The 13,060-nt window shown below is 52.6% G+C and overlaps 1 protein-coding gene across 4 annotated transcripts in view; it reads right to left on the minus strand.

Annotated features, from left to right (window-relative positions):
- Window positions 1–3,633: 3,633 nt before the first annotated feature.
- Window positions 3,634–13,060, minus strand: part of TRAPPC12 (trafficking protein particle complex subunit 12) — a 64,748-nt gene continuing 55,321 nt past the window's right edge. For 3 of the 4 annotated variants that reach the window (XM_022561487.2, XM_022561489.3, XM_089923488.1), the window contains exons 10-12: window positions 9,611–9,711; window positions 6,446–6,533; window positions 3,634–6,298 (exon numbers count right to left, since the gene is read on the minus strand). In XM_022561487.2, coding sequence (XP_022417195.1) covers window positions 6,056–6,298; window positions 6,446–6,533; window positions 9,611–9,711 — 432 coding nt within the window. In that variant the 3' untranslated portion in view covers window positions 3,634–6,055. The remainder of the gene's footprint in view (window positions 6,299–6,445; window positions 6,534–9,610; window positions 9,712–13,060) is intronic. The other variant, XR_016395561.1, reaches the window with a different exon arrangement.

The following is a 13,060-nucleotide window of genomic DNA, read 5'->3' on the forward strand; positions in this document are numbered from 1 at the left end:
CCGAGCCCTGTGTCTCCGTCCGTCCCCGCCACCAGCGCGGGACGCAGCACAGGCCCCGAGTTCCCGCAGCTCTGGGGCTGCAGACCAGGAGCAGGGGCCGGCAGGTCGGGTTCTGGGGGGCCCCTTCCTGGCGCAGAGGGAGAGCCAGCCCTGGGGTCTGCGGCACCGACCCCTCGTGGGCCCCTCCTGACGCCGCCCCACTGCGGCCGCCCGGTCCACGGCACACTGACAGCGGAAGCTCTAGAGCTTTCCCTTGGAAAATGAAGCCAGGCTCCTCGTGTTGGTGCAGAACACCGGCCTCCCACATCCAGGAGCGGTGGAGAGCCCTCCGCTGACCAAGGGGGCTCCCCTGGCTGTCGAGGCTGCCGGGCAGCTCAGCACCGGGACTGAATCGCACAGCCCTAATCCTGCTGACGAAGATGGGAAATCTGACTCCACAGATGTTTGAGCGTGGGCGCGCGCGCACCCCAGCCCCGGACAAGGGTGCTGCAAGCTCCCAGCGTGCATCCTCCCCGTGTGTGCTTGGGGGCCCTGGGGCGGGAGGGGCCCTTCTGGAGGCAGGGGAGGAGCCTGGGGGACCGGGGCTGCTTGTTGGCGTAGCCGCGCCCTGCTGCATTGGGAGAACCTTAGGCAGCTTCCCAGGGAGCAGGTGCTGCTTCTCTGAGTTCCCAGGTGTTCTCAGGTTTCTGCCTTAGGAAGTCGTTATTTTTCAAAGCACCCTCTGAAATGCGGTAGCGGCCAGGGTCCTGATGGGAGGAGGGCACCCAGGTCGGTGGGTCTGGGGCTGGCTCGTCCTGCAGCTCAGCACCCTGGGCCTGTGTGCACAGCGACCTGTTGTGGAATGAGGTCTGCTTTTCCAAGGAAAGAAGCCCTCCGCTCAGACCCCCTCCTTTGCCTTCGTCTTGTTATTGTATTTTAATGCCTTTTATTTTCCAGGTTTAAGATGCTTGTGTTTGTTTTGCACAAACTCTTCCAAGAAATCCCCAGTTCTAAAGCCCGAAGGGGATCTCATCTGAGTGATACAGGAGCGCAGCAAAGGATAACAATGAAATCAATGCGATTTGCTTTTGCACCCATGTTTTCGGGCCCGCCCCATCGTTAATTAACCCTGATGGCTGTCTGGTGAGGCAGGACGTGGGGTGCCCCGACGTTATCGATGGCCCCTGCGGGGCACGGAGGGGGCACACAAGGACACGCTGGCAGAGCCACACTCCCTGGGGGCTGTAGAGGGTGTAAGGCAGAGGGGCTGCCAGCGCGGACCCAGAAGCCCGGCAGGTGGTTTGTCCCCGGGTATCTAACAAATCCGCTTTAATCCTCCTGAGAGTGCTACCCGCAGGGGTCGTGGGCTGGACGCTAACCACCGAAAACTCACGCCAGCTGGGAGCTCAGAGCGTGACTTTATTTGGAAATAGGGCCTTTGCAGATGTGATTGGACAGGGCTCTCGGTGAGGTCCTCCTGGGTGAGGGCGGGCCCTGAACCGAGGCCTGGGGCCCTTACAAGAAGAGCAGCCACGGAGGCAGACGTGTGAGGACCCCTGAGGACCGAGGAGGGGGCTGCAGCCGGAGCCCCCAGAGGAGCCGGGCTCACAGACGCCTGGGGTGCGCACCGCTGGCCTGCATGTGAGATGGGGGACACGGGTGGTGTCCAGCTGCCCCGTCTGTGGTGATTTGCTGCGGCAGCTTCGGGAAACTAACCCAGTCTTTCAGATGAGACCCCGGGGCTGGGAGGGTTCAGCTTTCCACCCACGGTCGTGCAGGCGGTGAGCAAGGGCTGGCCCCAGGCCGGCGTCTCCCCGGTGCTGGGTGTGGGGAGGACCCGGCACACCCGTGGGCCAGGATGGAGCCCTGGGCACCGTCCCCGCTGCTCGCAGGTGTCCCAGGTTGTCGTCCTGTGGACGGCGCCCGTCTCTGAAACCAGAACCCTTCCCCGTCGCCGCCGGCCCTGCCGGTCCTGCCCCAGGAACGTGTCTGTCGGTGCCCCCGTCGCTGTCCCCCAGCTCCGCTGGTCCCCGGCCCCCCCCCGCATGGGTGCACCTGGGTCACGTCCTCCTGGAGGGATCCTTAGTTGAAGGCTCCTGACTGGTGGCCGGAGTCCACCCTGCTGTCTGGCCGCACGTGGCCACCTAGCATCGCAGTCACCCTGGGCGCCCGTGTTGTCTGCTGGCCACATCGGCGCCCTCTCGAGGGGGCGTCCTCCGTGGGCTGTTCCGTCGTCTTCCTGGCTGAAGTGAGCCTCTCCCGCGCCTTCTCCCACCTTGCCCGGCACCCGCCAGATGCCCCGCTGTTGGGAGTGACTGGGGTTGGCCGTGAGGACGAGGCGAGGGGACCCAAGGCCGTGGAAGCTGCACTGAATCACAGCGCTGGTGGCCCAGCTGACCTCGCTGAATGAGCGGCCCTCTCCCCCAGGTGGCGGCCGGGGTCTCGGGGTCGCAGCCCAGCTCCGTGTCGGCCGGGCCTGGTCCTCACGCGCAGCTGGCAGCGTGCGCTGCGTGGGGTCCAGGGCGAGTGGACGGAGGGACCGTCCCGGGCTCCACAGGTCTATGTGAGGGAATCATCCCACACAGCCTGTCCTGTGTGCGTGCAAGTGCACGTGCAGGCGAGTGTCACAGTGAACACACGCGTCGCTAACCCTGATAATTCCGAGGCAGCGTGTGAAGCCCCCTTCCCCCGATGGGCCCCAGCCACGCCCCTGGAAAATGCACTGTAGACCTTGGGTGTGGCCCCAGCACTGCTGGGTGCAAGACTGCTTTCCTGAACAGCACATCTTGTTAGCGTCAGCACGTGGAAGGAATGACTGACGTTTTCTCTGCGGCTCTCGAGTATACGGTATGGATTGAAGTATTTGTATTCCGGACGGGGGACACTTGACGCTGTGTCCCGGTTTTTGGTTTGGCTTTGCTTTCCGTGATCGCGAAGGGTGCCGCACACCCTTGTGGGCCGTGGGTCTTGGGCACCTGCGGTCCAGCAGCATCAGCTCTCCCGCCAAGGCTGTTGGTGAAGCGACTCTCCTCACCCTGCTTCCCTCGCTCCTGTGTGCTCTCTCCTCCCCGGGCCCTGAGGGTTGTGGAGCCTGGAAAGCCCTGCACTGCGGCTCCCACCGCCAGGCCAGGCCTCGCCCCTCCCAGGGCACTAGCGCTGTTCCCCGTGGGCCGCTGAGGCCCCAGGATGACGAGGTTGTCTGAGTGTCCCAGTGTCGTGACACCCGACCCGCAGGGGCCGGCTGGCCTTCCGTGGCAGCAGTGGGAACCGTCTGCAACCAGGCGTCAATTACTTTGTATTGCCAGAAATCGAGAGAACGCATAAAGGGTGACATTAAAAAACCACCATTCTAAAAAAAGGACTGGCGCTCTGCAGACACCGGTGAGTCTCCCAGGACCATCCCCCAGCCCCTTCCTCGCTCCCCTGGGACACTCACTGAGCCACGTGGTTCCTGCACCTGTTTTTCTCCAGTTCTGCAGACGTGTACCTACAAACAATGTTTGTATTTTAAAAATAAATGGCATTTCATTGTATATACAATCCTAATCTTGATTATTTGAGGTTTGGGATATGTCCATGTGAATACACGTCGAGACCATTCCTTTTAATCGCTGTATATACTGTTCAATTATAGAGCATGTCACACTATCACTATAATTTTTAAATCAATTTTTATTTTTTAAAGGCAAAACATTTACCAATTTTGATGATTTTTTCCCCTCTGGTTATAAAAACAACACACACACACACACACACACACACGCAATGTGGAAAAATGTGAGGTTCAGAGTCACAGAAGGGCAAATAAAAATGCCATTGTGCTCATCCTTTTGCTGTGACTGTGATTTAACATCTAGTATTACTTTTCAGTCCCTTCTGTTAACATGTGCACGTATTACGTAAATATACATTTCTTTTGAGTACTTTTCCATGTCATTAACTTTTTAAACATGGTCTTGCATATAAACGCGTCTTAGGAATATGGGGCAATTGGTGAAACCAGTCCCCTACTGTAAAATTTTGACTCAGTTGCAAACTTCTTTTCCAGAAAAGCTCATCTCTTTCTGCTCCTACAAGCCAGGTCTGGGTGTGCATCCCGACGAGGTTCATGGACTGTCAGGTCTCCCGCCTGGTGAGCATTTGGCTGGGGGTGGGGGGGGCTGGCCCCGTCTCGGACTGGCTCGAACTGGCTCGTGCTGGCTCAGTCACTCCTGGGCTCACCGGCTGCAGGCGCCGTCCCAGGCCCGAGGGTGCCACAGCGGACAGGCCGCCCCGCGCCGTCCAGGACACAGGTCATGGAAGTGCGGAGGCGAGCGGTGGCAGGGGCCCTGCTCCCCCGCGGGCTGCCCGCAGCGTTGGCGCAGGGACCGCAGGGAGGGGAGTGGGTGTCTTGCCAGCTCAGCTGCTGTGACAGATGCCACCAACAGCGGCTCTGGGGCCTGGAGGTCCGAGCTCTGGGTGCCACAGGGCTGGCCGCTCCCAGGCCTCGCTCCATGGCCGAGTCCGCACGTGGCCTCTCCTCCCCACCCTGTGACTTCACCTCACCTGTGTCACCTCCTCGAAGGCCCGTCTCCACAGACGGTCACGCTGGGGTGAGGGCTTCAAACTGTGAGTTTTGGGGAGCCTGTGCGGGAAGAGCTTTCTGGGCGCTTCCCAGGAGTCTGTGATGGGCGGACGGAAAACGGAGTGTGAACTAGATAAGGTACAGCTGTTACCCCAGACCTTACAGACACCCGGGGCACGCTTCCCTCGCTGCCTCTGAGGATCTGCAAACGTGCGGAGCCCCAGCGAGCCCCAGACGGCAGGGGTTTAGTGCTTGCCCTGCCTGTCTCGACGCCCCCGGAGGGAATGGGGGTCGGGGAGGGTACGTCCAGGATGCAAATACTGATTTACTGGGGAACCTGGAGTCCGGTTTCTGACTGGCTTGGCCTCCACCCCGGGAGCCTGTGCAGTGTTACCCGCTCTGTACACAGCTGACCCGGGAAGGACGGTTCCGGAATCCGAGGGGATCCGAGCGGATGCCTCCCGCCCCGTGCAGGTTCAAGGTGGAGGCCGAGCCTTGTATACCAGCACCTCCCCTCCCTGCACCCGCCGCCAGATTTGAAGGAAAACCCTCAAGGTGAAGAAATTAAAATGGCGTATTTTGGGGCTTTTGAAACATAAGGAGTTCTGATTTTTCTTCTTGAAAAGAGACGATTTTAGAACCTCCTTGGCATCCCACAGTCCTCTTGGTGGCCTCATCTTTTCTCCTGTTTTAATGTGTAATGAAGCTGTACTTCAACAATTGCATTGGGACCATCTGCCCGGTAGATGCTGCACTTGTGTTTTTATTTTATTACAAAAATGACCAGAAATACAGCTTCGCTTTGCTCTATGCAATAGATGTTTATCTCAGAGTCTTTAAAGTGAGTTCCATTTTAAAGAGTATTTATTAGAAAAGCTGGATATTTAAAGGACCCTGGCCAGAGTTCTTTAGTGAAGAAGCACTCAGGTACTTCAGAGACTTTAAAAGCAGGAGTGACCGTGTAAACAGGACTGCAGACGCCCTGACCCTCAGACCTGAGAGGACAGTGTCCGCGCTGTGAGGCCCGCCCTCGTTCTGTGCAGTAGGGCCCCGAGTTCTCCGGAACCCACCCCCAGGCGTCCCCGCCCCCGCTCCCTCTGATGTACAAATGCAGGAGGAGGAAGGACGGGTTCGTTCACCCTTCACCAGGCCGCCCGAGGTGACCAGCACGGACTGGGAAAGGAGCTGAGTGGACGCGGTTCGCTTTGGGACGCCGGCGGGGACAAATGGTCTCTCTTCCCCCTTATCTATCTATCTATCTGTGAATCCTCTAGAACGTTCAGGCTCGGAGCGAGAACGGTTTGTGTTACGTGGCTCAGCTTAGCACACGAAGCAAGTCAGCTTCCAGGAATGCACAGGAGGGGCCGAGGCGCCCTGGACCCCCTCCCTCCCTTGGGTTATGTTCACCCCGCATGTGCAAACGGCCGGAGCGGCCTGGGCCTCGGCTGGATGGAGAAGGCCGGCTCGCAGACGCCAGGGCGGGGGTTTGTCGGCTCGGGCGTCAGGCGGGAACTAGGCCAGCTTGAGGCACTGTGTGTTGAAGCAGTCCCCCTCCTTGCTGGCCACGGCCTCGAGCAGAGCCTGCTTCTTCTGCAGACTCCGGGACGACTCCAGCTCGTACATGGTGGTCAGGTTGAAGAGTGCGCTCTCATGCAGGCAGTGCCGCGGGTCCTGCTGGGTCATGGCCTCCAGCTGCCGCAGCGAGTCCTTGAGTCGGCCCAGGTAGAGCAGGCACACGGCCGCATTGTTGTTGGCCTGGAGGGGGACACGCGGGACTGGATGTGGCCTCACAGGGCCCGAGGACCTCCCTGGCCCCCATGAGAGTGCCTGATGCCGGCAGACTTGTTGGGAGGGGCGGGGAGCACGGGGTGGGGGGGAGCCACCTCTGCTCGGGTGTCTTACCACCGCATTTGCTGGGTCAATCCTTAGAATCTCTGTGAAGCATCGGTGGGCTTCTGCAAAGTTATTCTGACCGAGGTGAAGGAAAGCTCTGGAAATAAGCAATGCACAGAGGATTAACCAGGAAAGTCAGGATGCAGGCAGGTGCGTGGCAGCAACACCGACAGGGCAGCTCCCAGAACTGGAACCCCACGGGGAGGACCAGGCAGCATTGGCCCCTCAGGCGTCACCCGAGCCAGGTGGTGTCACTGCTTTCCGGATGTGGCAGGGGACAGGGCATTCTGGGGAGCAAACTGCACCGGGTCTGACGTCTGTTAGTTTAATTCAATCCCTATCAAAATACCGATGGCATTTTTCACAGAACTGGGACAAAAAAATTTTTAATTTGTAGGGAAACACAAAAGACCCCAAAGAGCCAAAACTATCTTGAGAAAGAAAACGAGCTGGAGGAATCACGCTTTCTGACTTCCGACTATACTACAAATCTACAATGATCAAAACAGTATGGTACTGGCACAAAAACTGACATAGATCAATGGAACAGGATAGAAAGCCGAGAGGCAAACCCACACACCTATGGTCGACTAATCTATGACAAAGGAGGCAAGAATATACAGCAGAGAAAAGTCTCTTCAGCAAGTGGTGTTGGGAAGACTGGACAGCCTCATGTAAATGAATGAAATTAGAGGGAATTCCCTGGCAGTCCAGTGGTTAGGACTCGGCTCTTTCACTGCTGGGGCCCAGGTTCGACCCCTGATCAGGGAACTAAGATCCTGCAAGCCCTGTGGCATGGCCCCAGGCGCCCCGCCCCCCACCAAAAAAAAAAAAAAAAAAAGAATGCGATTACAACATCCCTTCATGCCATACAAAAAAATAAGTAAACTCAAAATGGATTAAAGACCTAAATATAAGACCAGAAACCAAAAAACTCCTAGAGGAAATCGTAGGCAGTACACTCTCTGACATAAATAGTAGCAATATTTTTTTTGGATCCGTCTCCTAAAGCAAAGGAAATAAAAGCAAAAATAAACAAATGGGACCTAATTAAACTTAAAAGCTTTTGCATAGCAAAGGAAACCATCGATAAAATGAAAAGGCAGCCTGCTGAGTGGGAGAAAATATTTGCAACTGATATGACCTATAAGGAGTTAATATCCAACATATATAAACAGCTCATTCAGGGACTTCCCTGGTGGTCCAGTGGTTAAGAATCCACCTTCCAATGCAGGGGATGCGGGTTCGATCCCTGGTTGGGGAACTAAGATCCCACATGCCACGGGATGCCTCAACTGGAGAGCCCGTGCACTGCAACGAAGAGCCCACTTGCTGCAACGAAGATCCCGTGTGCCACAACAACCAAGACCCAATGCAGCCAAATAAATAAATAAATACTAAAAAAAAATAAACAGCTCATTCAATTCAACATAAAAAAAGATTAAAAACTGGGCAGAAGACCTGAATAAACCCCTACTTACATGGTCGATTAATCTGTGACAAAGGAGGCAAGAATATACAATGAGGAAAAAACTCTTCAATAAATGGTGTTGGATAAACAGGACAGCTACATGCGAGAGAATCAGACTAGACTCCTAACACCACACAAAAGTAAATTCAAAATGAATTTAAACCTTAAATGTAAGACCTGAAACCATACAACTTCTAGAGGGAAATACAGGCAGTATTCTTTGACATCAGTCTTAGCAATAGTTTTTTGGCTCTGTCTCCTCAAGCAAGAGAAACAAAAGCAAACATAAACAGCCAGGACTACATCAAACCAAGAAGCTTTTGCACAGTGAAGGAAACTCAACAAAATGAAAGGGCAGCCAACCGAATGGGAGAAGATATTTGCAACTGATATATATCAAATAGGGGTTAACAGGCAAAGAACTCAAACAACTCAACATCAAAAAAACCTGATTAAAAAATGGGCAGAGGACCTGAATACACAATTTTCCAAGGAAGACATACAGATGGCCAGACACATGGAAAGATGCGCAATGTCACTAATCGTCGGGGAAATGCAAATGAAAAGCACAATAAGATATCACCTCACACCTGTCAGAATGGCTGTTATCAAAAAGACAACAAATAACAAGTGGTGGTGAGGCTGTGGAGAAAGGGGACCCTTGTGCCCTGTTGGTGGGAATGTAAACTGGTGCAGCCACTGTGGACAACAGTATGGAGGGTCCTCGAAAAACTAAAAACAGAGCTGCCGTATGAGCCAGCAATTCCACTCCTGGGTATTTATCCAAAGAAAATAAAAACACTAATTAGAAAAAAATACATGCACCCCTACGTTCACTGCAGCATTATTTACAACTGCCAAGATACAGAAAGCAATCTAAGTGTCCATCAACAGATGAATGGATAAAGGGGTGTGCGTGCAGTGCATGGAATATTACAATATTACTTGGCCATAAAAAAGAATGAAATCTTACCATTTGTGACAACATGGATGGACCTAGAGGGCATTATGCTAAGTGAAATAAGTCAGAGAAAAACAAATACTGTACAATTTCACTTATATGTGGAATCTAAAAACGAACAAACACAGAACAGGAACAGAGTTACAGACACAGAGAACAAACAGGTGGTTGCCAGAAGTGGGGTGGGTGAGGGGAGGACAGAAACAGGTGATCAAGGGAGGGAGATATAGAGGGACAAACTTCAGGTGCAAAATAAACATGTCACGGGTCTGAAACACACAGTGGGAGGAATGCAGTCAGTGACAATGTGAGAACTGTGTGTGGAGACAGGTCATAATTAGACTAATGGTGGTGACAGTTTGAAAGCTATAGAAATATCAAGTCCCTATGTTGTATAACAGAAACTAACACAGTGTTGCAAGGCAATTATACTTCAAACAAACAGAAAAAGATCAGATTTGTGGTTGCCCGTGGAGGGGAGGGGGGAGGGGGGATTAGATGAAGGTGGTCAAAAGGTACAAACTTCCAGTTATAAATAAGTACTAGGGATGCAGTGTGCAACACGATGAACACAGTTAACACGGCCGTACGTTACATATGATGACGGATGTTCATTAAACTTACTGTGGTCCTCACTTCATGATGTCAGTATGTAAATCAGATCATCATGCTGCACACCTTAAACTTACACCGGGCTGTAAGTTAATTATATCTCAGTAAAACTGGAAGGAAAAATACATACCTGTTCATTAAAACCATTATTTTACCCTGCAGTCCATCCAGTTTCTGTGTTACTTTCTCTACGTCTTGAAAGTACTTTTCAGCTGTCTTTATGTCTCCAATCTGCTTTGACAAAATTATGTAGTCAGTTCAGCTGACAAATGTTCAATCTAAACCCACATACACAGTTTCCTAATGTTATGTATCAGGCAGGGTAAAACTTTGGTATAACCATTTACTGATTATCACTTTTTGTTACCAAAAAGAGCGAGAGCCATTTAGGATACAGCAGGGCGCCACCGTCTATCTCTATGTCAGAGGGAATGGTTAATACACGTGCGTGTTAACAGGTCTCTTACAGCTTTTAATTTGTACCCTTCAAAAGGAATCCTGGCTCCCGACTCTGGCCAGGCCCCGGGCCCGTTCTTAAACCTGCCTGTGGATCATTTCAAGAAACCTCTGCCACTAGCACCCAGGCAAAACATGCCCCACAAGTCCCACTTGTATATTTGGCAAATTAAGCTTGATATTATCGTTAAAAAAAAAAAAAAAAGAATGACTAAAAAAGTACAACATTTACCTTTTGGTATAATATTACAGTCTCCCAATCAATTACTGGGGGGTTATTTGTGACCAGTAAAATGACAGAGGTCATCAAACTAACAAATTTCAGTCATATTCTGACCCAATAACACAGAATTCTATCGTGCGAACAAATGGCCGCGCTCTTAGCAAACGGTTACGGAGACCTCCTCAGCTCCCTCTAAAATGAAGCCAGAGCCACTGGGGGTCCTGATGGCTAAACCCCCTCCCCCGTCCTGCCATCGCTGCGGACCACAGCCTGGGGGGCGGGGGGTTAAGAGGGAATCGGGTCTCCTTCTGCACGAGGAAGGAGATCAATGAGCTAAGGCTTGGACTGCAAAATACAGGAAAAATGAAAACCCTGTGAAAACAAAGACCTTACGACCAGGGTGAAGGAAGAACAAAGGCCTCTGTGTTCCAGGCCTAAAGGAGCAGCTCTGGAGCAGCTGACTCCAGGGCATCTCGTTACAACACACCACGAGATGTCTCTGCATCTGCCGAGGGGACAGCATCGCAGCTGCAGCGTCAGTGCCCTCTCTTCTGCACACTCAGCCCCATCCCGATTCCCGGGGTCCTCCAGCCACCTGCCGGGAGCGCTTGTTCCCTTCCCCTTCCTTCCAGGGAAGCCCGCGGTACCTCCCTGCAGCCAAGGGCAGGCGTGCCCACCACCCAGCACCAAGGGTCTGGGTTACTCTCCACAGTGAGACCCCTGCAGGCAGCACCCGGCCCCTTCACGTTACCCTGGGAAACCAGGGCCTGGTGTTTGGTGACACAATGACACTGGCTGCACTGCTGCTGCTATGAGTAATGAGCGCCCTTCGTCGCCGACCCGGGGATCTCGAGTCCTCAGCCAGCGCCCATCAAGCTACCCTCACGGTCTCCGGCCCCTCTCTGTTGTCAATGCTGCCCCGAAAAACACCCCCCCAGGAGGAGGAAACAAAGTGGCACCATCCGCGCATCTACTGGCCCCACCCTCACGCACACGGTGGGAGCACCCGGGGTCCCCCACAGAGGCCTGAACGTCTGCGTTCCCCGCAGAGCGCTCACTTACCGTGCATCCTCCAAGGGCCCAGGGGCATACTGATGGAGATACTGACGCTCACCAAATGATAACAAAGGTGCACCAAGCCCTAAATGTCGGCTGGGTGCTGTGCTAAGTGCTTCCCACAGCTCACAACTTCTAACAAGCTGTGCTGTTGGTCCCACTCCTTTCTTCACTCTCTGGATTAAAAAGATGAGGCTCAGAAAGGCTGGGTGGTTTCCTCAGGTCACAAAGCTAACATAACAGAATGGGACTGTCCAACTCCCAGACCACGTGCTGGCCCTCTGCACAGCACAGCCTCAAGGAGCTGGTACAGGACTTGCGCTGAAACTATTTTCTAGTGGGAGATGACGAAGGAATCTTAGAATTTTCTTTGCCACCTACTGATTTTTCTGGTCATTAGAAGGTAAGTTCACATCCTTGTATTTGTTTTTTTTTTAAAGAATTAATTTATTTTTGGCTGCATTGGGTCTTTGTTGCTGTGCACGGGCTTTCTCTAGTTGAGGCAAGCGGGGGCTACTCTTCGTTGCGGTGCGCAGGCTTCTCACTGCAGTGGCTTCTCTTGTTGTGGAGCACGGGCTCTAGGCACGCGGGCTCTGGTAGTTGTGGCTCGCGGGCTTTAGAGCGCAGGCTCAGTACTTGTGGTGCACGAGCTTAGTTGCTCCGCGGTGTGCGGGATCTTCCTGGACCAGGGCTCCAACCCGTGTCCCCTGCACTGGCAGGCGGATTCTTAACCACCGTGCCACCAGGGAAGTCCACATCTTCATAATTATTAAAACATAATTAGGATTTAAAATCCTACTGATTTTCTAAGACTTAGAGGCAGCGTAAAAAATTAAACAATATAAAAAGGCAATTAAAAATATTGCAAAGTATCTAGTAAGCAAATAAACAAACCCAAACTAGTTATTTGAAGAAAACAACAGATAATAAGTGGATGAACTAATCAAGGAAAAGAAAGCATGAGTAAACAATTATAAATGTAAAAGGAGAAATAACTATAGTTAAAGTGAAGTTGAAATAATTATGAAAGAAGGCTATATCTTACCGAACTCTAAGCAAAAACACATGTGAATACACAGACCAAACGGGATTTCCTCGGCACTCTAAATTGCCAAAATCGATCCCAGAAGCAGAGAGAAAAACCTCACGCGTGGAACACTGAAGCCATTAGTAACAATATTAAGTTATCCAACAAATCCTAGGAGGGTGGCTGAGACCTCTTTGAGGTCAGTTATTCAAATCTCCCAGGAACATGTAATTCCAGAGTGTCCAAAATATCCCAGAGGACAGAGAAAGCAAGCAAGCAGCTATTTTTATGAAGACAGAACACAGATACCAAATGCTTTTGAGAAGGGCACGCTCACACACACACACACACACGCATATGCACGCACAAACCCAGACCAATCTCACTTATAACGATAACTGCAGAGATCTGGGGACACTTCCCCGGGGAGCCCAACATACTGGAGGCGCAAATGTGAATACTTCTGTGGCCAGAAACGTCTCCAGGGAAGCACCGACCAAGCCCCAGTCTGACCGTCAGGGTCCCTCCCCTGGGCCGTCAGGTCCGTGACTGTCACAGAAAGACTGTGCTTTCATATTTCAGGGTTCCTAGATGGATCTCCGGCATACATTTCTCAAATTATGCAAATTAAGACAGAAATGAAGTTTCTGAGATTGTCCTGAGTAGTGAGAAATTAGAGCAGATACAGAACATTCTTTTAGTATGAGAATCAGGATAATAACCGGGCACCACGAGATCCCGGGCACAGCATTCTTTACACGGCTGTCTCGTTTCATCGGCACAAGGACCCCAAGAGGCAGCCACGAGCGTCCCTGGTG

Source organism: Delphinapterus leucas, chromosome 13 (assembly GCF_059928025.1).
Source record: "Delphinapterus leucas isolate spDelLeu-1000000601 "Yukka" chromosome 13, BTC_Dleu_Yukka2, whole genome shotgun sequence".
Lineage (NCBI taxonomy): Eukaryota > Metazoa > Chordata > Mammalia > Artiodactyla > Monodontidae > Delphinapterus > Delphinapterus leucas.